Genomic DNA, 23,177 nt, shown 5'->3' on the forward strand with positions numbered 1-23,177 from the left:
AAAGAGCCAGCGATTCAACAAATGTTATCGTAATGAATAAAGATTTTGCAATGGCCCCAGATTGACCATGTAGCCGATTATTTACATTTCCATTATTTCCTTTGTTAAAGACAAAGGTTTCTAAATCCAAACCAATTGGACATTGACCACCCTCCCCCGGACAAATTGTTTCACCAAAGACTTTTAAAAGTGCTTCTCGATTTGACTTCAGAGAGTATTAGAATCAAAGTGATTGTGTCTGAGGTCTTTAGAGGAAAAACGGATTCTTTGGATTAGGAGGAGATTGCAAACGGAGGGGGCGGGGGAAAAAAACAGGTGTGACAACACTCAGCCCAACTCATCAGCACACGGAAATGAAAGACGGAGGCTCCCTCTGATTGATTCCTCTTCCTGCCATCTTTGATGTTTTGACTTAAGAGAGTCGATATGGAAAAGCTTAATCGACAAGAGCAATAGAGAAAGCTACAAATGATGATATTCTTTTTCACAGGCACAAATAACATCAGGCATGAAAAGTAAATCATGTTTTGCCACATAATTACATGTTGGTGGAAACAGACAGACATCATCCAAGCAGAGTTGATCATGAATTGCTGTAAAATGGCCCCTTGGTATGCAAATCCAACTGCTTCCACATATAATTTGCTTTTAAAAACAACATTCATACACCATAAGCACTTACTACACAACACACACACACACACACACACACACACACACACACACACACACACACACACACACACACACACAATAATTCATCAAAACCGGAGCACCTGGAGAAAACCCACATAGGCACGGGGAGAACATGCAAACTCCACACAGGGAGGACGGAGCTGGAATCGAACCCGGTACCTCTGCACTGTGGTGTCGACGCGCTAACCACTCGATCACCGGGTCGCCCGGTTTTGGAACAATTTTAGATAAATATACCTTGGAATAAGTCTCAGGTCTGCGTTCTTCTCATGAAAAAGTTGAGTAAAAACAGTACAATAATGGTGATTGTACGCAACCTACTTTTTCAGATATCGCTCAGCAAGACACTGAGCTGTGAGCTGTTGTGAACACCGGTAATTGTTTTTGTTTTTTTATTCCTTTACTGTTTCATTTCAAATGCAAGTAGTACCTTAATTTGGGAGCACAATTTTTAAAGCAAAACATTCACATCTCAAATCCACCTTTCACATTGAAATGAATGGAACTGCCATCAATCCAATCCAATCCAATGTGTTTTTCAATGATATAATTTGCACTACAGTTTTCTTTGCTCAGGCTTAATATTACAATTGTGATTTAATATGCAAATGTGTATTTTTTAATGTATTTTTTTTTTATTTGGATTGGTTTTTTTTTGTTTTTTTGGTTGTTTTTTTTATGCATTATTTTTCAATAATGGAAATGCTTTCTAATTCAGGAGAATCCATACGTGATGCTGCGGACAGATCACCATGACCTGGAAGGAAATGAGCGCTACGAAGGCTTTTGTGTGGACATGCTGAAGGAGCTGGCAGCCATACTCAAGTTCAAGTATCGTATCCGACTGGTGGGGGATGGACTGTATGGAGTCCCCGGAGCCAATGGAACATGGAGCGGGATGGTCGGAGAGCTCATTTCAAGGGTATGTAAATATGTCCTCTGAGCTTAAATGAACATGTTTGTCTCATCAGATATACATAGCGATGATACCACGCATGTGAGTCGTATTCTCAAGGGACTCGCATTCAAACACTTAAAAGGGGAAAAAAAGTACTTTACATGATCATACTTCTTAGTTTCTCACTGGAGTCTTATTAAATGGTACAGATTTTTTTTGACTATTGAAACTTTTTTCCCTATCATATGCCCTGTGGTGTATATTAGTTTAGATTTGACATTGAGAAGAATTAAAAATGTCAACTCACAAATGGTCTTTTCCGGCATTTCCAGACATTTCCCTCTGAATGACAAGTGTTGTTTTTCTTTGAACCTCTCCGGGAGGTCTGAAGACTTGAAGTCCCATTAAAAGAGTACACTTAGACAAAGAAAATGCCAACTGCTTTGTCACGTAAAGTTCTGATGTGTACGAAAGCAGCCGGTCCACACTGTGCAACGTTTTGGCAGCCACTTTCAGGGAAGCGGCGGTTGTGCTATTCTTTGTCAACGATCGTCTTCGCTTTCGTACGTTATAAGAAATGGGATGAGTAGAACACAAAACTCTCCTTTTAATAAAACAAAAGATCTTGTCATAAACATCCACATGCCAAGAAGATACTGAACTGTACAGCTCAGTGGAAACATGAACTAAAAGACATTCAAGTTGAGATAGGGGAGCAAAAAGTAGGAGAGAGGGTGAGGACAAACTTCAAAGGGGACTTGGAGGTGGTGTTACGGAGATGAAACTTGGATGTTTGGCGTAATACTAATGGAAGTCATTGCGTATGCAAAGTAAGGCGCTCCTGTTCTTGTTATTTTTATCAGCGTCTCTGCGAGATTCACCTTCGGTTAAGGTCGACTGTACTGTTTTCTACAAAGCAGTATGCAGTGGAACCTCGGGTTGAGAATGTAATTCGTTTGTAACCCAAAACGTTTGTAAACCAAGAGTTCTGTTTCCCATTGAAATGAATGAGAATACAATTGATCCGTTCCAGCCCCAAAACGTATACTTTGCTTTTTAAATCTGTGTTCGGTTAAAGTCAATATAGTCCAATTTAGAAATACAGTGTAACCTCGAGTTATGAATTGAATTTCAATCTGTTCTTCAGCGGTGCACCTGTTTCTCAACAGGCTACTGCTAGCCCCAGAAGGTCACCACCACCACCCACAAAGCAGTCATTTTTATGCTAAGAAACAAACATACCTCAGGCAAAGAGCCAATTATATGTATGCAATGTGAGAAAAACCACAAAGTTCTGAACCTTCCATGGCCATGACAAGACTGTTCGTAAACCGAAAATAGTGTATCACGTGTGTTGCTTTAAACTCAACTGTTTGTAAAGCGGGTCGTCTGTAAACCTAGGTTCCACTGTATTTTAGTTTGGTAGAGTTCACTTTTTTTTTTTTTTTTTTGCGTTTATGTATGAATACAACCAGATTTCATGTTGCAGCAACCCACACTTAACTCCAACCCAACCGCTAATTATCAGTCCTTAGGTGGTAGTGCTAGCATTAGCATCTATTGTCTCCTAGACACCTCTCAGACCAAATTTTTCTAGTACGTCCACCCGGGAGGAACCTAGAACACACTGGTAAGGCCACGGCGTCTCCCTGCTAAAACAAGGGGAAGAGGCCTATCAGGGGAACGTGACAGGTTTCTCACCTGTGGAACAAAGGCTTGTGTCCAGAGGAGTCAGACGTCCCTTGCAAAGACTGCTGCTCCCGCAACTCAGATAACCAAAATTAATTTGGTGATGAATAGATTTGTCAAAAGTTGATATACAGATAAAAATGATGCTTGCCCTGAGTTTCCAGCCTCAGTTGCGCATTGTGCTAGCAGTAGGGAGCAGAGCACATTCTTCTTCGTAGAATTCATTGACGTGTCGCCACTCGATCGTTGGAAACGTGTCTTTTGTGTTTCAAACGGCAACTTCGTCTGTGAGGGGCTGACAAAATGACAGAGCAGTGAGATTTGTCACGGGTTAAAGGTCTTTTGGAGGGATGTTTCCACTGTGGAATGAAACAATTCATCCTGTTTGGTTAAAGGCTTACAAGATGATGAAAAGCAAAAAATAGAAGACCAAAGTGCAGTGATTGTCAGCTCACTGGGTGGCATTGACAGTAGACATCCTGGGACAACCGTTAAAATAGTCGTCTGTGTACCTGCTGTTGCTTTTTGAACAATATTTCATTGCAATAATTTGAAGGCTGTCACTCAACCTAAAATAACAATTAGACATGCCGGGGCAGCCCAGATCAGCATACTTTTTTTTACTGCGTCCTAACATATTTTTGAAGCCCTTTTACTTGGATACAAAGCTGTAACAGGAAACTGAACCACAGCCTTTTTTTTTTTCCAGTGACTAACACTAGAAGGCATAACAGCAGGCAGGCAAAGAAATCCAGTCATCAATATTAATATTCTATTGTCACATAAATAATTCAGCTGCTGTTACGGCTGCGTGTTCATCTTGCAAAGGATCTGCCTTTGTAGAAATTGCCTCGGTGGCTCCTTCCCGCGTGTGGCTTCCTTCCGGCACTGGGTGCAGCCGATCAGACTTTCAAACGACTGTAGGTTTCTAAAAAAAATAAATAAATAAAAATTCAAAAAAGAAAGAAAAACAAGGCAAAGGTTTGGTCTCGCTGATGATGAAGGGTGAAAGCCTGGAGGTGCGTCAGGCAGCAGGATAGGCCACCGTAAGCAATGTGCTCGTGTGTGGGAGCACCGAGCTCACAAATAAGGTTTATGCAGTCTTCCGTCTTGTCACCCTACCCCATAGGTCAGACATGTATAGAAGACAGGAGGTGGTTGTTATCTGTGTTTAACAGCCAGTACAGTACCAGTACTTGTCAGTAATTCCTGCAACTCTTCAGTGTTGCTGTCTTGGTAGTCTCCCTCATCTTTCTCCTTTGTGCTTTTGCATCCTTTTCAGAGGGACATCCATTTTTTGGTAATGTCACATTTTTATTTTATTTTATTTTATTTATTATTATTAATATTATTATTATTATTTTATTTTTATTTTTTTTAACTGCGTTTCATTGTATATTTAATTCCTGGGAAATTATCTTGTAGCCTTCTCCTTACTGTAATACTTTTGAACATTGAGATCCCTCTGATGCTGTGGAAGCCCTGTGCGGACCATGGCTTGTCCGGAAAGATGTGACAACAAAAGTGTCAGGAAAAGCATATATTAGAACATCTGAACTTTATTTGGGGTTAATCAGAGATGCTTCAAATGGTAGCTGTCGTGTGCTGACTCCCATTAGTTTGAATGTAATTGGCTGATTCTGAACATAGGCAGACCTCTAGTAGTGAAGTTCCTACACAATTTAAATTGTTTTGAGCTTGTTTTGAATGACAAAAAGGTGGCGTTTGAACAGGGGCGTGTAAACTTTCAATATCCACTGTAGGTGAGAGATGTTAATGTAGTGCAGTAATGTAGGCAAAGACTGAGCAGAAGGTGAGGGTTCAAAGGCCAGTCTTCTAAATGTGATCTAAAGGTTTGATTAATTATGGAACAAATCTAACAAAGAACAGCAGGTCATGCATTTGCAGTGGCATCTGAAAGTGATCCCGTGTTCACCCCCATCCCCTACCTTCCTGTTCATTCTACCTCTCGTTCTTCGCAATCCCCTTCAGTCTCCCGCAGCGGCCGACGTGCTGCCCCTTTCCACTTTGTGTCCCTCGGGGAGATGAAGACGCCCTCGCAGTTACATTTTACTGCCTTGTTTTCTTCTTGGCCATTTTGTTACCAGGTTTTACCAGCCACTGCTTCGACCACTTATTTATCTGCCATATAAATGTCTTTTCCAAACTTTCAGCCTAAGTGGGTTTTCAGACCAAGGCTACGTACTCGATTGGGTACACCTGCACAATCTTAAGAGGCGCCAATACAAAAGTTACACAACCACAGCTGCTTGAACAGCACATCCCATCACCAAGGCAATTGTAATTTGGATCAGCACAAACTGAACAACACCATACCATACTGTTGATGCCAAACCCTGACAAAGTCCTACATTTTGTCATTTGTCAAGATTACGGGATGTTCCAACACCCTGTGAATGTCGGTCTCCTCAGTAGAAATTCTCATGTCCTGCTCTGTCTTTGTTTTTGTTTTCGGCACCAGCTGGAGTGGAGGGCATGCCTCAGCGGTGAACCCGTTTCTCGTTCACAATCAAGTCTTGTCAAGTATTCAAGGACTGTCAAGTCTTTGTCAGATTATTACATTGCTTGCTGTTTGCTCAAGAGAAAAAACACGTCCATGTTTATAGTCGCTCTTGCTTCGATAGTTTCTTCTTTTGTTTTGTTCTTTTGTGCATTTCTTGTTATTATTGGCTGATTAAAGTTTTGTGTAATTGGACTCTTACCATTTCGGTTTGTGTATTTTCAGGATTCAAGATTACCATGCCGTTTGCAAGTGCTGGTTTTTTTTTTTGGGGGGGGGGGGGATTTTCCTGGTTCTGGTGTTGCCAGCTCTTTCTGTTTCCACTTTGTCAGTCCTTCGTTTTTTCTGTAAATATTTTTTTTGTACCGTTGCCTGAGTCTATGTTTGTGGGATCCGCTTCCCATCTGGTCCGTTTACGGATCGTGTCACAAATAACACAAATGATGGATTATACAAAACGGCTTCATTTAGCCACTGTTTGGACTCTTTGTTGTGCTTGTTTCATTCATGGATTGATTGATTGATTGTAAAACATGTCATTGATGAAATGTCTGAATATGTTCATGGCCTACTTTTTTAAGCACCCTCAAAGCTGCCAAATGTGCAGTATTTGTTTTGTAAGACTCTCGAGTCTCTGTAAGTACAAAAACATTGGCACAGGTGGTTTTTGACTCTGCATCACATGGAACTATTTACTGTCTGTGTTTCAGAAAGCTGACTTGGCAGTCGCTGGCCTCACAATCACAGCGGAGCGTGAAAAGGTCATTGACTTCTCCAAGCCCTTTATGACCCTCGGCATCAGCATCATGTACCGCGTCCACCTGGTGAGTTACATCCCACACAATCCAGCCGATTGAATGACATTACCGTATTTTCACGACCATATGGTGCACCGTATTAAAAGGCGTAGTGATAGTTATGGGTGATAGTTCTGTATTTGACACATACACAAGACCGCATAGCTGATGTTTCTTGCCTCTACCCTGCGCCCTGCTTAACCTCTGCTGTATCTAGAGAGGAAACCCAAGCTGGAAATATTGTAGCAACTAAAGTGGAGCAGAATGCGAGCCAATGTTTGCAGAATCAGAGGCCCATTCATCAGGGCCGCCCTCCTCTAACACCCAAGGTGACACAAGGAGCGCTTAGCATAGCACCGATTGCAGCCTGAACTGTCTTTTGTCATCCTTCAGGAGCATTTATTCCCATTCTCTATTGCTGTCCTGTTTCCCATCCTTGTAAACATCCCCTCTTTTGTACCTCCCCGTGGTCAGCACACAGTACTAATAGATGGAGCAGCCAGGCACTCAATTGAGCAGTTGGGGAGAATCAATCGATGGCCTCAGCAGGTGCAGCTTTAAAAAGCTGCCGGCTGGTGTGGCGTCTCTGAAGTAGGAGGTAGGCAAACAGCTGGCAGCTTGAAGCGACACGAGGCTGACATCCCACAGGGTTCGCAAATGCGTGTGGGCGCACAAACATACAAACATCCGGTTGAAATGGCACAGGCATGACCCGGTTGTCGCACTATTTTTCGGTAAGTTGTTGTAGGTGCCAATCTAATATTGGTTGATTTTGGTGGCGTGTTCCATATTCCGTGTCGTCTTGATAGGTTGAATTGGCATATTTCATAACCCAGTTGACATATTTGTCATTATTGTTTTATGCACGTTAGAATATTTCTTTGTTGGACTACTTGTTAATGACGTCACACGACTGGCGACAGTGCGGAGAAAAAGGAGCTGGACATGAGAGATAGATTTGACCAAACAAATTAAGACAAACAAACAAAGAGAACCCTTGTTTGTATTATTTTCTTCTTTGATAAATAGAAAAGACAAAGACGTCCTTGTCCTGTTGTTTGCGTTCAAGACTCGTCATTACGCTGGCCTCAAAGGGGTTATGTCTTTGTCGAATAACACCGACAGGTGTCATTAGAAGACAAACGTAGAGGACAACTTCCGATCAAAAGACCCAACGATGAGCAGAAGGTTTGAAAATAAAAGGGGTCCCAGTTAATCCCCTTCTTGACTGCTCTTGTGCACTTGTAATACACCATTGACGTGACACCCATTGATTTCTTCAGTGCGGTGCGCGGCTTATTTTAAACTTTGAATGCAATTTCCAGTCAGATCAACGATCGTGAGACAATGTGATGTGGTCATTTCTCAAAGGTAATTGGCCATTTGTTTGCATTTTCTGCACACCTCGCGTATCTCTATGTATCATTCTTGTCACATTATTAATTTCTTTGCACTTCCAGACAAATTTAAAGCCAAATGGAGTAGAAAATTTCAAGTCAAAACCGACTTTATGGAGTTAGATGAGTTCAGGTCTCACAAGGCCATTTGACTAAATGGCCTTGATCGAGTATGCGGGTGTTGAGCAATCAATCACTCAATTCATTGTGTGTGTTTTTTAATGTCATTGTTAATGTGTTGGAGAATGGTGGTTAGCATGTCTGACACAATGTCGAGAGGTTCTGGGTTCGAATCTCGTCCTGTGTGGACTGCGTGTCTTCGCTTCGTGCTTCCCTGTGTTTTCTCCGCTTGGTTCAGCTTTCTTATCCATTCCTAAAACGTACACGTTGGGTGCATTTAAGACTCTCAGTTTGAATGTGAGTGTGAATCTTTTTGGCTCTTTGTGTCATGCGATTGACCAGACAAGTGTGTGTCTGACGTCTTGGCCAAAATCAGCTGTGACCCAAGTGACGACATGCGCTTTAGAAACGGGATACATTGATGGGAAAATACATTTCCGAATGTGAATTGTTTAACTCTGTGGAATTCTATCCTTCACTTGTCACTAAAAATTATGCTTAATCGCAACAACTTTGTGTGGGTTTCTGCCAGGCGGTAAGATGTGCCAAGATGGTGACGAAGCCCTGGCTCATAGTTGTAATTGGCGTCATGGAGGTATGACAAATACATCTCGACTGTTTGAAACTGTTGTACCCCGCGAGGAGCTAAGTTTAGCCTGGGTTGTTCGCAGAACTTACAAAGAGTATTTGCCGCATGCGTGTTTTTGCTCTGCTGATAGGCATTTATTCTTAAAGGTAAGGTTGTAAGATGAATTTAAAATAAACTTCCAAGTGTTTTGAAATGATCATTCATGCTGTAGATTTACGGTTAAAGCTATTTACATACTGTACATGATCATAAACATTGAGGATGCATCAATCTCTCGCGACATTTCCACTCATCGCGGCAGGGTTACTGTCATGGTTTTCTGATGGCAACAATCCAACCCTGGAGCAGATCATGTTTATTTCCATTATATCCCGTTGGGAGAAAAAAAAAATCTACATACGCAAAAGCAGGAAGTCAACTGTTGCCCTGAAACAGTTTGACCTTGACTGTTGTTGTGTTGGTGTATATCAGCAGACAGTTTATGCGCATGGCACTGTTGGCCTCAGTCGGTCGTCATAGATATGAACGGTGACGCTGTGTAACCTTGAGCTATTGTCAGCCTCGTCTTATAGAATCTTTCACCCCTGTCACCTTCATCCTCTGCACTACAAGGCTAAGTGAAGTAAAGGAGTCCTTAAGACTTATCAAGAGGCTCATTGCCTTCAAGCCAGGTACTCTTACGAAAAATTGTCACTTGTAGTAGATGTGTTGCATAATTAAAAATACAGGTTCATTCGGGCTGAAAAGGAGCGGTGTCACTATCAGCAGCGGTGTCGTGTCCAAAGCTTGATTGACTCACGCACATAATGTTTTGACTAGGTAAGAGTCACACGCATTATACATAAGTCAGACATACGGTACATCTCATAGAATCAACTTCTACAACCTATACATTCTTGCTATTTCAAATATTTGTGCTGTTTCGCTGACAGGAGCGACACTCCTGTCATTTGTTGGAAGGCTGAAATAAATCTGTTGTGTCACTCTTGTAAGAATGCACGTCCACTCAGACCGATGGAGCTTCTTTTACTTTCATTTATGATCTGAGAGCCGGATTGAGGCAGCTCGCGCACCACATGTTGGTCACCCCTGCTGGAGACAGTTTGAAAGCAGTGCGCTCTTGTGTTTGCTTGTGTATGGCAGAGCCCGAGAGGCAGTGAGATTATGTTGCGAGTGACCCCCCGACCTCCACTGAATCAAACACTCCCTTTTCGAATTGCCCCTGCGAGAGCAGAGGGAAAATACAGAAGATCGGAAAGAGGAGAGAGGAGAAATAAATGAGTGAGGAGTATGCTGAGGGAAGGGATGGAATGATGAGAGCAGAGATGCAAGCCAAGAAGAAGAAGAGTTGAAATGACAATGGGAAATGTCCTTCAGTGAGTCAGTATTCTGGCAGGCAGTCTCCAGGGGCTAACAGTGTGGTGTGCATATAAAGAGGCGGGGGGAAGAGGTGAAATCCTTGACTGGATAACCTCACCAGCTCCTTCAGACATGCAAAAGCCAAAACAAGACCATCAGATGTCAAAAGAAGGGATTAGGCTGGCTCTTAAGTGTTTTGCCGGTATAGCACGTACAAAATGTTTTATTCATATGATGAGTCATTCAACCGACCATTGTCCGACGAAATTACTTTGTCAATGTTTACGTGTGCTATGTAAATGGCTGGTGAACACCATGTGTTGAGTTAATTTAGTAAGTGAATGCTGTAAAATTTCGGTCAGCTTTAACCTAAACCTTCTGTTCTATAGTTATGTGTTAAACACTTCATATTCTACCATAACACGAAAAGGGCAAACCAGAAGACTAATCAACTTACTAAATTAATTTAATTAAATTAATTAACATCACTCGTCTTGGACAAAGCGGAAAGTGTTACATGAAGCATTGTACCTTGAAAAATTTGATTCTGGATGATGGTTGTTGTCTGACATGTTTTGCAGTGGGCATCAGCACGGGAATCACAGACACATAGACCGATCAAAAGAGAATCATTACTTTTCAGGCAAATTAAACTCAAGCTTGTCTTATATTGCTTAACGGTCTGATTAGACCGTTTCACACTGCTGTGGTCTGACAGTAAACGTGTAGATCAGGCCAATCATCATCCGATCACAAACGAGATCAGTGTTTACCATTCCGCATTGAACTGATCTGCGCCACTTCATAGAAATTGCAACCCGCGTCTTCCTCAACGACCAGAAACGCATACAGTGGAGTGCCCAAACCCACATTGCCAATGGATGACAGCACAAACAGCTCCTGACAAGCTCCAAAGTGTCGACACGCAAACACAAACACAGCGCAGTGGTCTCACTGTCTGTCCTGCACAAACAAACAAACAAACAAACACTTTCCCACAAATACAGGGAACGCGCCGAAGCAGCACAGGCCAAACATTTACTGGAAAGCACTTGTGACTGTCTGAAATACATTCAATATTTGCTTACAAGTTATTATTCAAAAGTGTGCGAACCTTTTAGTGGCACTCGATCCTCAATTACAGGCGCATGCCACACGCAGTCTCCTCCGCTGTTGGGGAGTGATTAATCTCATCGCACCTGGTGCTATTTTGACCTTGCAGAATATGGAAATAAGTAGAGATGTTCGATACCACCTTTTTTTCCAGGCCAATACCAGTAATAAACCTTGAGTAGTCACCGATACCAAGTACCGATACCACCAGTACTTTTGATACATATAATCCCCCCCACACCCCCCCCAAAAAAAAACTTTGATAGATTTTTTTTTTTCCTTAAAATTACATGGAATTAATGTCAACTTTCGATCTATCTAATTTCACATTTGTAGTTCGCAATCGTAAAACTGCCACAAGATGGCGGCCACTGTCACGCCAATTATGTTTTACCGTGTTACCTTCCTCATATTTTGAGATTTGGTGTTTGAATCTCGGCTTCAGCCTTCCCAGGTGGGGTTTGCATTTCCTCCCATTCTTGTGTCGGTTTTCTCCAGGTGCTCTGACTTCCTCCCATGTATCAAAAATAATAAAAATAACAAAAAGAATGTTCATAATACTGCCCCCTTGTGTGTGGCCAAGGCGCACAATGTGTCACAAACAGAACCACCCCAACAGTTTGAGAAGAAGTGTTTTGAGAAAAGCATTTTGGCACAAAGGCAATAAAACTAGTAAATCAAGGCACCGCTATTTATCTACCACTGATGGATTTTGTTTTAAGATTCATGCTCTACAAAGACAAAAAATAGCTAACAGGCATAATAAGATTTCTTTTATATTTTGAAAGGAGACAGATTGAACAGAAATAAAATGGAAATGTGGATTCTTTTTATGCAGTTCCATTTGCAAAATCGTGTACCTGCTGCAGCCTTCTCGCAGATTATTTGCCCTGCAGCTCTTGAAAGCATAATTTTGTCTCAATACAAACATATTAAAGCACAGAGATCTGCAGCATAACTCAATGCTATTTCGACTTTTTTTTTTTTTTTTTTTAAATTATTGCAAGCCACGTGCTTTCAGTCTCGATTTTGGATCTTTGAGCCACCATCCGGAGCATCTCTGCAGTTCTCTTCATCTTTCTAATGGCACCTAGGTGGAACTTAAAATGCGGAGAAGAGGGCTTGGCACTTAACAGAATGCTGCTTCAGCACGCAGCCGGTCTCCACCAGCAAAGAAGAAGTAGAGGAGGCGTGTCAGCACAAAGGCCCATTAGCGCAGTCACAACAGCACCAAGTTTTCATCATCATGAGTGTTAAATTCTCATCATGCCTCCAAACCGTCCATTCTCTCCTCTTTTGCACTGCCAGCCTACTGCATCAATGAATGCTCATCTCAGCGCAGCTTTAAATAGGCTTCGTTGGTCCTGACAAATTCTCAACCAAACGATTCCACCGATGTGCCGCAAATTTCATTTTGCTCGGGGCTAAGCAACATATTAGCGAGGCATCCTCGCATGCAACCGCATCCCCGGAGACGTTATCATTGACAATTCAGAGTTGGACTGATTTTTGTGGGGCTGATGAAATGGTAACTGAAGAGCTGGATACATGATTCCATTGTTGCCAACGGAACAATTGGTCATGTGCTCGCCTCCACTGTTTCACTGTCCTTTTGACCCTTTCACGGTCACAAAGATGGCATATCTTTGTGGAAGTGGATCCTATTCCGAATGTCTGCGCCACACACATGCGCAAACGCACACACAGCACACACATACAGTATAAGTGTACGCATCGCTGTGGCACTGCTTCACTCGTAATTGCTTCCATTTAGAGGACAGTGGCTGTTGCTGATAAATACTGAAGCACTGTATTCTCTCTGGTCTATTACTTACTAACAGTAAGGGGAAGAGATGATGTAGAAATGCTTTGTTACTGTGCTCATGTTTTGTTTTTTTTTTTGTAGGTATCTGTGCTTTGTTGAGTATTTACTTTTGACGACTTTTAATGTAAACTGCCTACATCTGAAGAGATATTTTTTGCTTTTTACCCCATGCTCTGTCAATTAGGTTTGTTTTTTTTGTTTTTTTATTCGGCCTCTGTGAATCATGAGGACAAAAGAAAGAAAAAAAAATCACCGAGTGTGGCCATGAACTCATTTTCAACTTTACGAGAAGCAGCAGTTGGGTGGATAGCCAAAACGAGACTTCAAGCTGTTAATTGCTACTCCCAGTTAAAACAATACAAAACGCCACATGCATGCTAACAAGTAGCATCTATGTGGCGGTCTTGTAGCGCATTAAACAATGGATATTTTAACTCATTCGGTGTAGTCAACACACACTGACAAACAATACAACAATGCGCACGTGCATGTATTATTCATACTTTGTGAAGAATGAGTATTATTACTGCAGCTTACAGAATCACTTACAGTAGTTGTGAATCTCTTCTTCATTTCCGTCTGCATGACTGTATTATATTGTTAGTTTCAGGTTGGGTGGTAAAAGAATGTATTTATTTTTAAAAGCGGCTCTATTAGATGTCCTTTTTATTACCCTTGTGTGCTTAATGTTAAATGAAATTCGCCCCCTGTTGCTTTGATTATACTGTTTTGAGTTGTTTTCCCCCCTCCAGTAATTGAGTCATGTCTTTTACTATATTGTGTTGTTTAGAACTTGACATAAATTGTGAAAATTCTTTTTTTTTTACAGCTTGATCCTGGGGAATAGAAAGTCTTATTTGTCATGTTGTCTCACGATTCACCACCACCACGCTGTAGTATTTACTGTCCGTGGGAGACCTGCTTTATGACTGTTGATCTGAATGTTTACGTGCAAACAAGAGCATATTATTGTAATGCTATCAGTTTACAACAGGGAAATCTATACTTATCACACCCAACAAGCATTGTTTACTGCCGCACTGTTGCAGACAGCTGCAAATGTTGATTAACTCACAGTCAACTCAGCCTGTGGGACTGTGGATTCAACGTGCAACTTTGGCCACTAATTAATCTCATTGACCTTTTAAAGAGGAGGCATTTTAAAAGTCTCAACCCTCCCGCTTTGAACGCCCTGGTCGGGATGGATTCTGTGATTGATTGTAACATGGTCAAAAGTTGAACACTTGTAAACACGTTTCTGTGTGTTACAGGGTCGGCGTCCAGGCTACTTCTCCTTCCTGGACCCGTTCTCCCCAGGCGTGTGGCTCTTCATGTTGTTGGCCTACTTGGCCGTGAGCTGCGTGCTTTTCCTGGTGGCCAGGTAGACAAAGGCACACGCCCACGCACACAGACACAGCAGACCTTTTCCGAATTCAACAATTTCTTACAATTATTTACAGTGTTTTTGCTTTGTCTCAATATCCACCACATCTATTTTCAAATCAACTTAGGTGAAATGTAAGTCTGTCTTTAAAGAAATTTAGATCACGTAAGGAGTCGCCAGACTTGTGTGCGGGCAGCGTGGGATAGGTTCCCACTCAGTGAATGTGGGTGTGAATGGTCGTTTGTCTCTATGCGTGCCCTGCGACTGACTGGCGAACAGTTTAGGGTGTAGTCTGTCTTCCGCTCGAAGTCAGCTGGGATAGGCTCCAGCAACTCCCCGCGACCCTATTCAGGATAAGCGGTGTTGACAATGGATGGATAGATAAAGTAAGTCTTTTTGTCTGATGCCGAAGACAAGAAAGCTGCAATCATCATTGAAGCTACTTACTTGGTTGTCCCAGCAGGCCTTTGTCAAATAAAATAAAGGATCTGTGGTTTCTTTGGAGATTGCTGAAAAGCTTCCGCTGCGTGTGAAGTTGAGGTGAGAAAAGACTACTGGGGCAAAAAGGAAACAAAAGAGACCAGAGAGCAGAATAGGGTTTGTGTGGTTAGTTCTATGGGGGCGAAGACACCTGTTGTTATCCACTTCACGCAATCTCTGCAGGTGATCATATCCAACACAAGTAGAAGGGATGGGCCCTTGCCCGGGCTGCGTCTTCAGCGTAACACTGACACTTGGTGGTCAAATAGAGAACTGAAACTCCAAACAAAGCAATGGAATAAAATCCATTCATTCATCCATTTTCCATTGTACAGTATTCCCAAACACTGTGCCGTGGCACATTAGTGAGCCCAATAAGTGATGGGCGGAGTCTAACCATGTCTTTTAAGGTGAAAGGAGGCTGACTTAGTGGTGAATTTGATGTTGGATTGGAACAATAGGTTGAAGTCCAGAAAAATAGTGAAGTTGCAGACTTCAAGAGAAGGGTGCCTGGAACAGCTGTCGATGTTAATGTCTCCAAGTTTCCTGGGGCCACTCTGTCTTGTCTGTGTTAATTTCAAGGTGCATTGTTACTCGCTAGAGTGTGATTAGCATGTCTTGATTTACGACTGAGGTTCTGGGTTCAAATCTTGGCTCCAGCTTGCCCATGTGGAGTTTCCATGTTCTTGCCGAGCTTGTGGAGATTCCTCTGAGTACTTGGCCTTCCTCCCACCAACGTTTTTTGTTTTTTTTATTGCGCGTTAAGTTCATAGAAGACTCACTGTGTCCTGTGATTGGCTGGAAACCAGTCCGTGGTTTGCACTGTATCTTGCCGAAAGTTAGCAAGGGATTGGCTCCAGTTTACTAGTAAGAAACATTTTTTCAAACACCAGGCGATTAAACTCCACATACATTTACAATAGAACGTTTTTTTTTTTTTCAAACCAAACAAAAAAAGCATGGCACAAATATCAATGAAGAAGTGGAATGCCAACAGGCGAGAGTCCTTTCATGGGCAAAGACTCTCCCCACTTTGATTTCTAGCTACACTGGCCGGATGAGCCTCACTGAAGCTTCAAAACCAGAATCTTTTCTTTGTTTTTATGAAATCTTATGTGTTTATTTGATTAGTTGTTACATCTGCAACATTGCAACTGTGTCCACTGGTGATTGAAATTTGAAGTGGTCGACGGTCAGCCAGTCATGACGAGCTGTTGCCAAAACCCGCACATGGTGCGACAGTTCAGTCGGTTTCAGCCATGTCACTCGATTTGTAGCTGGGCCTACAAAATGTATGCTACGTATAGTCTGAAAAATGGTTAAACTACTTACTAGTCCAAGTAGTGTGTCGTATTCTTGGCACTGTATAAAATTTAATTGTTTTTCAAAGATTATGCTACAAGACTAAGTCTGCTTAAAATGACGAAAAGACGAAATTCATACTGAAAATCTTGCATTATTTCTAGCTGATCTTCATGCTTGATATCAACTGCAGGAAGTTAACTTTCCTGAACAGCACTGTTTCATGTGTTACAAACTTTAGTTTAATATTAAAGTAGGCAGCACATGAGAATAAGAAGTTAGCAGACACTCTGGAGGCAACCAAAAGACTTTGTAACTGTTGGATTTAACTCCCTCTCCTCTGTTTTACCTGTTTTTTATGTTAATGCCAATACCCGAACTCACTCGTATTCCCTCTCAGACTGGTTGCCTCGAGCTCAGTACACTCTAGCATGTCTTGTTCTTCACAGATTGACACCGTACGAGTGGTACAACCCGCACCCCTGCCTGAAAGGACGCTGCAACCTACTCATCAATCAGTACTCCCTTGGAAACAGCTTGTGGTTCCCTGTCGGGGGCTTCATGCAGCAAGGGTCCACCATTGCCCCCAGAGCACTGTCCACGCGCTGTGTCAGCGGAGTGTGGTCAGTGTGGTGCACACATCATAGTTGCTGGTCTGTCATCTTGTCAGCTTGATTCATTTGTCTGGTTTAATTCGTTCGGTTGCCCTGCAGGTTTCTTGCGCTCCTGCACCGAGTTTCAAGGAAATGGGTTCATTTCAACAGCTTTTGGTGGGCCTAGGAATGTAAATATTTGGAAATATGTGTTGTAGAGTCAAGTTATAACGATGGCAAATAATTGTATAGAAAATACTTGCAGGCCATAGGCAATAAATTATTCTGAAGCTTCCGCGTGGCGAGTGTAACTTGAAATGTCATGTCAGGGCATAAACCTTTTCTAAAAAAATAATGGGGCTGCGTACATTCATCAGGATTATAGGGATATAAATGTATGCAGGTTGGCCGAATTTTCATGAGCAGCCACTTTGCCCAATGTCATTGGGCCACCTCGAATAAATAAGCGACGGAACAACAATCAGCGTGAAACAACTGAATGCAAACCAAATACAAGACCTTTATCACATTATTACGTTCACCCATTCCCTCCTCATGAACACGCTGCAACGTCCTATCGTGTCAGGTGTCCCTTCATTGTAAAGCTCCTGGCTCTCCCTCGCTCTCCATACAACTGTCTCCTCATTTGCATCAAAACTTTGATATGCTCTCGTCTCCCATGCGTAGGTGGGCGTTCACATTAATCATCATCTCGTCGTACACTGCCAACCTGGCCGCCTTCCTTACCGTTCAGAGGATGGAGGTGCCCATTGAGTCAGTCGATGACCTGGCGGATCAGACAACGATCGAGTATGGTACCATGCACGGCGGCTCCACCATGACCTTCTTCCAGGTCAGGGCTCACGCACATCATTGCTTTTGATAGATTGTTTAGGTGCTCAGTCACTATGAAACACATGCAGTCTGACAGAAGAGGCCTCAATCAATGGGTCATCGGGGATGTTATCCCCCTGCTCACCTTCCAGTCGTGCGCTAATCACATGTTTCCTGCCTCCTTGACCATAACCACTCAATAGCTTTATCCTCAGGAGCCAAGATGCAAGTCACAAGTGAAGCACCCACCGTGACCTTTGGAAAAAACAAACACTGTGGGAAATAGAGAAAGAGTATGTGACAGGGGAAGCGAGGCAGAGAAGAATGATATGGAGCGAATGAATAATATACATTGGCCTGGTGGCTACATCCCTGTGTGCTTTATAGCCCACCGGACTGTTAATTATGTCGGCGCAGACAAGCTCAAAGAAAGAGGAGGGCAAGTTCGAATGTTAACGTGAAGAATGTGTTCTGCGAGAAGAGCAGAGGAAAGAGAACTTGCCCATAAAGTAACACAATGTGCACCGAATGTGTTACTTCCGCTGGAAGAAGTCACTTGAACTCAAGTCGGTCCGAATATTTCACAGAGAAAGCAATGGTAATAAAGTAGAACTGATCTCTTCCACGGTCATTCAACTGTCATGATAAAACATTGTACAATAACTTTTATTAAATCAAAGGCTTCCCCCTGCTATTCACTGTGGATAGGGAGTTACTCCTGCAAAAAGCTGCAAGTATAAAGCGTACCTGAAAGCATTCACTTTTCTCAAAAGCCGACAGTGCGCCTTCTAATCCGATGCGCCTTATATATGGATCAATATTCTGATTTCTTGGACGTAGTATTTTAAATGAGACCGGTAAAACGCTTTGTTACAGCTGCAGCGGTTGTGAAAGCTCTATATAAATATATTTTATTGTATTCCCTTTAGAATAGTTCCATCTAGTGGATGCATAACGCAACCGCAGCCACTATTGTAGCTTTGGTGTGCCGTAACTTAACTCACTCCAACATAGTTTCTTGGCAGCAAGATGCCACAAGGAGATGCACATGTTATATTGTTACTATGAAAACATAAGAGGGAGGGAAGAACAAGTAAATACCACACAGTAGGGCCAGAGTTAAAGTTGAATCCCTCGACTGTGATGCAGAAATGCTCACCACTCTCCATTGTGCAATTGCATTGAAACAATTGATGACTGTCAGAAAAAAACAAGTATCATTTCAAAGTGATTTATTTAATTACAAAAGATAAATGAATCACTGAATTAGTTCCCGACTGAGGAAGAAGAAACGCAGCAATCATTGCACCTGGAATGCACCCAAACTGTTCGATAAATGTTTTTTCACCAAAATAACAACGTCCACTACGGCCAGCTTAAAGCAAATGAAATTTTAAAAAAGGATGAAGAAAAATGTCATCACATTTGAGATCGGGGCTATGTTAAGCCACATGTTTGAGATTCAAATAAAAATAAGGCCTGGATTCCGTGCGTAAATATCTGCAGCCAATGCATAACAAATCCAACAAGTACACTTGGTCTTCATCTCTGGCAAAATGTTTCTGCTAATGATTGTGTCTGTCACGGCTGTGCAGAACTCCCGCTACCAGACGTACCAACGAATGTGGAACTTCATGCACTCCAAGCAACCCAGCGTGTTTGTGAAGAGCACGGAGGAGGGCATCGCTCGCGTACTTAATTCCAACTACGCCTACCTGCTGGAGAGCACCATGAACGAGTACTATCGCCAAAGGAACTGCAACCTGACGCAGATCGGTGGGCTGCTCGACACCAAGGGCTACGGTATCGGAATGCCGCTGGGTGAGTAGGGGAGACGGGAGGGAATAAGATTTCTGTGTCAAATAAATTCATCAGATATTTCTTCAATTTATTGCGAGACTGTGAACATAACTTTGAAAAGCAAGAGAAGTAGTTGGAGGATTTGTCGTCAAAAGTTATATTGAAAAGTAGCGCCTGAGCAAAGGCAAACTATTAGTAGCTGTGATGAGGGAGGTGAGATGATGCAAAAAAAAAAAAGAGAGAGAGAGAAACTCAAACATGCTTTAATAGAGTGTCTCTTTCCATACTCTGATGGGAGAAGGCAAGATAAGAGAATTTGAAATTTGGCTCCATGGTGAGACGTGACTCGCTGCTTGCTCAGAGACTCAAATATCTTGCTGTTGCTTCTGCTTTGATCACATGTTGAGTGGAGGTGTCAATGGAGGGGAAAAACACCTTAAAAGTAAACGGGAGTTATTTAAATTTGTCTCAAGGATGGATGAGCCCAATATTTACCGTGCACGCTGTGACTCTGTGTCCCAAAAATATCCACCTACTGGATAATTGAAATGCGCTTCGGCAAAACCTTATTTAATTGAAGTTGCATTTGATTTTAAGGTAAAGTGGTGCCTTGAGTTTTTCCGGATATCAGCCGTCGTTCGTTTTATTGCGTCGACTTGCGAGCGGGTGCTCGATGGTGGCAGAGAACTCAACTCACCTCTCAACTAGCAGCACTTTGGCAGAAAGTGAACAGTTCTTTTCAAAAGGTGTTTCTTGCCACTCCAAGATACTTTATTGCAGAATACTTAGTCACCTTTTTTTAACTTACACTTGACAAATACTCAATTTCTTAAAATTAAAACTAATAAAAACTGAACTAAAATTAAACATTTTTTGAAAAAAGAAAAATGAACATACCTGATCCCAAATCAGGGATTTGGGATCAAAAATTAAAAAAAAAAAAAAAAAAAAGCCAAAGAAAATAAAAACTAACTGCAATTAAAAATGCCAAACTGTTATAATGCTGATGGCGTCACGGTGAAAAACCAAGGTACTGTATCCCTATATACATTTGTATGTCTGAATGTGTGAGAGCTTTGCCTAATTTTTGACTGCAGGCTCTGTATACCGCGATGAATTTGACCTGGCCATCCTCAAGCTTCAGGAGGACAATCGCTTGGAAATCCTGAAGAGGAAATGGTGGGATGGCGGCAAGTGTCCAAAGGAAGAGGACCACCGGGCCAAAGGTTCTTGTCTTGTTTATCATTTTGCTCCAATGATACATTTCATTGACCTTCCAATTTTACTCCCTGCTCCTCTCCCGCAGGTCTGGGCATGGAGAACATCGGCGGCATCTTCGTGGTGCTGGTGTGTGGCCTACTTGTGGCCATCTTCATGGCGGTGCTGGAGTTTGTGTGGATGTTGAGGCACGCGCCAGGAAGCGAGGTGAGAGAGGCCTATGTAACCTGCATCTGCTTCGTATCGCTGTATCCACCTTGGCGCCCGCGCCCCCACCACGGGGCTGCCAGACTCCCGTCACACTGAACAGGTCTGACCCGTAGTCAGCATCTGCTTCCAGACGCAATGAGCACAAAACCAAAGATTTACCTCACCGTGGTCTACACATATATATATATGGATGTATTGCTGAAGAGTCTTAAATATACAGTAAAATGTTTCAAGTATGTCATACTGAATGCAGTCAGATCTCTTAGTGCATTTATGGTGCTGGCAGTCATAGCCTATTCATCAATGACGTACGTCATGATCAACCTCGAAATCCAAGCAGGCCTATTCAACGCCCTCCACTGTGTGCACGTCGTCGGGCCAGCGATGCAACTTATACGGAGGTTATTTCATAGTATAGAAGACGTTCTATATCGAGTGTTTATTCCTAGCTGCTATACACTAATATTGTGGAGTTAATCAGGGTGTCAGTTGAATGTAGCCTCGTCTCAAATTGAAACATTCTAACAGCTATCGGTTTGCCTTCTTCGACACAAACGGTACAAACGCTGAGCTGATCTGTTCGATTCGTCTCAGCGAGATGTGCAAAGCCGTTTGTTCAGCCGACCGGTATTTCTGATGTCATGCCTTTCAAATGATACTCGATGACTGTCTTTTTTTTTCCAAATGGACTCGACACTGTGACTTTACTTCAATAAACACGCAGTATGTGAAAGTCAAACGCAGACTTTTGAGTCCTTCTTTTTGAACAAGATAGATCAGTTTTTCACCTCACGATTTGTACATGTATGTTTCATGGAATGAGGCTCGAAATAAGCCGTTTCACATGGTAGTTTGTGGGTCAAGATTTGCAATTTGCACCTCATCAACACACATTGAATGGCAAAACTGAGAAACACAGAGACAACCGTCAAAATAAAGTAGAAGGAGAACCACTGAGTCGGTTCCAAAAAAAAAGCTTTGCTGCATTGACATTACCTACAATGGGTATTCAGAGTAGTAACGATTTTTCAGCGGGACGTTGTTTCATGCAGTCAACAGATCAGCCCACACCAGCATGATTTTTCTTGAATTTAAAGCCTCATTGTATACACTTAGAATTTTTAAATCATTCAAATATGGTCGGGTTGTAACGATCACTTTTCCTTGTGGTGTGTCAAATTTAGAAAACATACAGTGGTTAGTTTCATTTTAGAGGGGCTTTAAACCTCAACTTCCCCCCCACCCCGGGTTTTAATCCCTATGATTTAACTCCCGGGGGTGGGAGTTTTGTGAATTTTTACAATCCCACGAAAGTCATGCTTTTGTGTATTTTTAATTTGTCTTGAACGCACTAAAATCTGAAAAAGAAGTTTTCAGTCATCTCGGTATTGAACCGTTAACCGTTCACTTTTTAAATCCGATTTTAAAAAATATTAACAATGATGTTCGTATGCAAACCCACATCATACTGAAAAGGCATTTCATAAAACCCGTTAGATCAAGGCTGGGCAACTCCTGTCCTCGAGGGACATTATCTTGCATTTTCACTCACTGATCTATTTATTGCTTATTTGCCTCTTCCCTTGGGTGCGTTCCAGCAGTCGGTGTGCGAGGAGATGCTGCGCGAGCTTCAGGGCATCATCCTGTGTCACGACAGCCTGCAGGTGAGACGCCGCCGGACGTCGCCGGTCACGCGGCCGCCACCCCTCCCTCAGGAAGAGCGCCGGGCGCGAGCAGCCACCGTGGGCCTCGCCAACGGCAAGCTGTGTACAGGCACGGGACTGCCCGAGCCGCTTTCCCACAGACTGGCTCAGGAAGCCGCGTTGGTGGCCAGAGGCTGCAGCCACATCCGCATTTGCCCCGAGTGCAGACGCTTCCAGGGGCTCAGGATGCGTCCTGGGGGGGCAGCCGGCGCCTTGCCGTCTCCTACGCCCAGTGAGGAGAGCATAGAGTGGGACAAGACGACAAATAGCAGCGAACCTGAATAACACGCACCATGTAGACGTTGGCCTTCCTGGTCAGACGGTGCTTTGTCACTGGATCACCTGACGCAGGACCAAGGTACTGACTCATCTTTTTTTTGGGGTCTCCTGGGGCGGATTTGTCTTTTTCTTGCTCATGGACAAACTGATGAGTCTGTCTCATGTCGGCCCTCGGTACTGCCCCGAACAGGACATACAAAGGACGAACAGCCATGGGCCATTTGTACTATGCAGTATTTTCAAGTCTCAGTGTGCTGTTTCTTTCACTCCCCATCTTTTTAAATTATTCCTGTACTCTGTTGGATTACCAGTACTGATTATTGTTGTTATATTGTTATCGGGGGGGGGGGGTGTCATAAACAAACACACC

The 23,177-nt window shown here is 42.7% G+C and overlaps 1 protein-coding gene across 1 annotated transcript in view; it reads left to right on the forward strand.

The window, feature by feature from the left end:
- Positions 1-23,156, forward strand: part of grik4 (glutamate receptor, ionotropic, kainate 4) — a gene marked incomplete at its 5' end in the record, with an annotated part of 120,012 nt that extends 96,856 nt beyond the window's left edge. The window contains 9 exons of the mRNA XM_019892659.1: positions 1,415-1,618; positions 6,515-6,628; positions 14,276-14,385; positions 16,620-16,793; positions 17,451-17,616; positions 19,193-19,418; positions 20,495-20,623; positions 20,704-20,822; positions 22,424-23,156. Coding sequence (XP_019748218.1) covers positions 1,415-1,618; positions 6,515-6,628; positions 14,276-14,385; positions 16,620-16,793; positions 17,451-17,616; positions 19,193-19,418; positions 20,495-20,623; positions 20,704-20,822; positions 22,424-22,813 — 1,632 coding nt within the window. The remainder of the gene's footprint in view (positions 1-1,414; positions 1,619-6,514; positions 6,629-14,275; positions 14,386-16,619; positions 16,794-17,450; positions 17,617-19,192; positions 19,419-20,494; positions 20,624-20,703; positions 20,823-22,423) is intronic.
- Positions 23,157-23,177: the final 21 nt, after the last annotated feature.

The sequence above is a fragment of the Hippocampus comes genome, unplaced genomic scaffold (assembly GCF_001891065.2).
Source record: "Hippocampus comes isolate QL1 unplaced genomic scaffold, H_comes_QL1_v1.1 scaffold72, whole genome shotgun sequence".
In the NCBI taxonomy this organism is placed as follows: domain Eukaryota; kingdom Metazoa; phylum Chordata; class Actinopteri; order Syngnathiformes; family Syngnathidae; genus Hippocampus; species Hippocampus comes.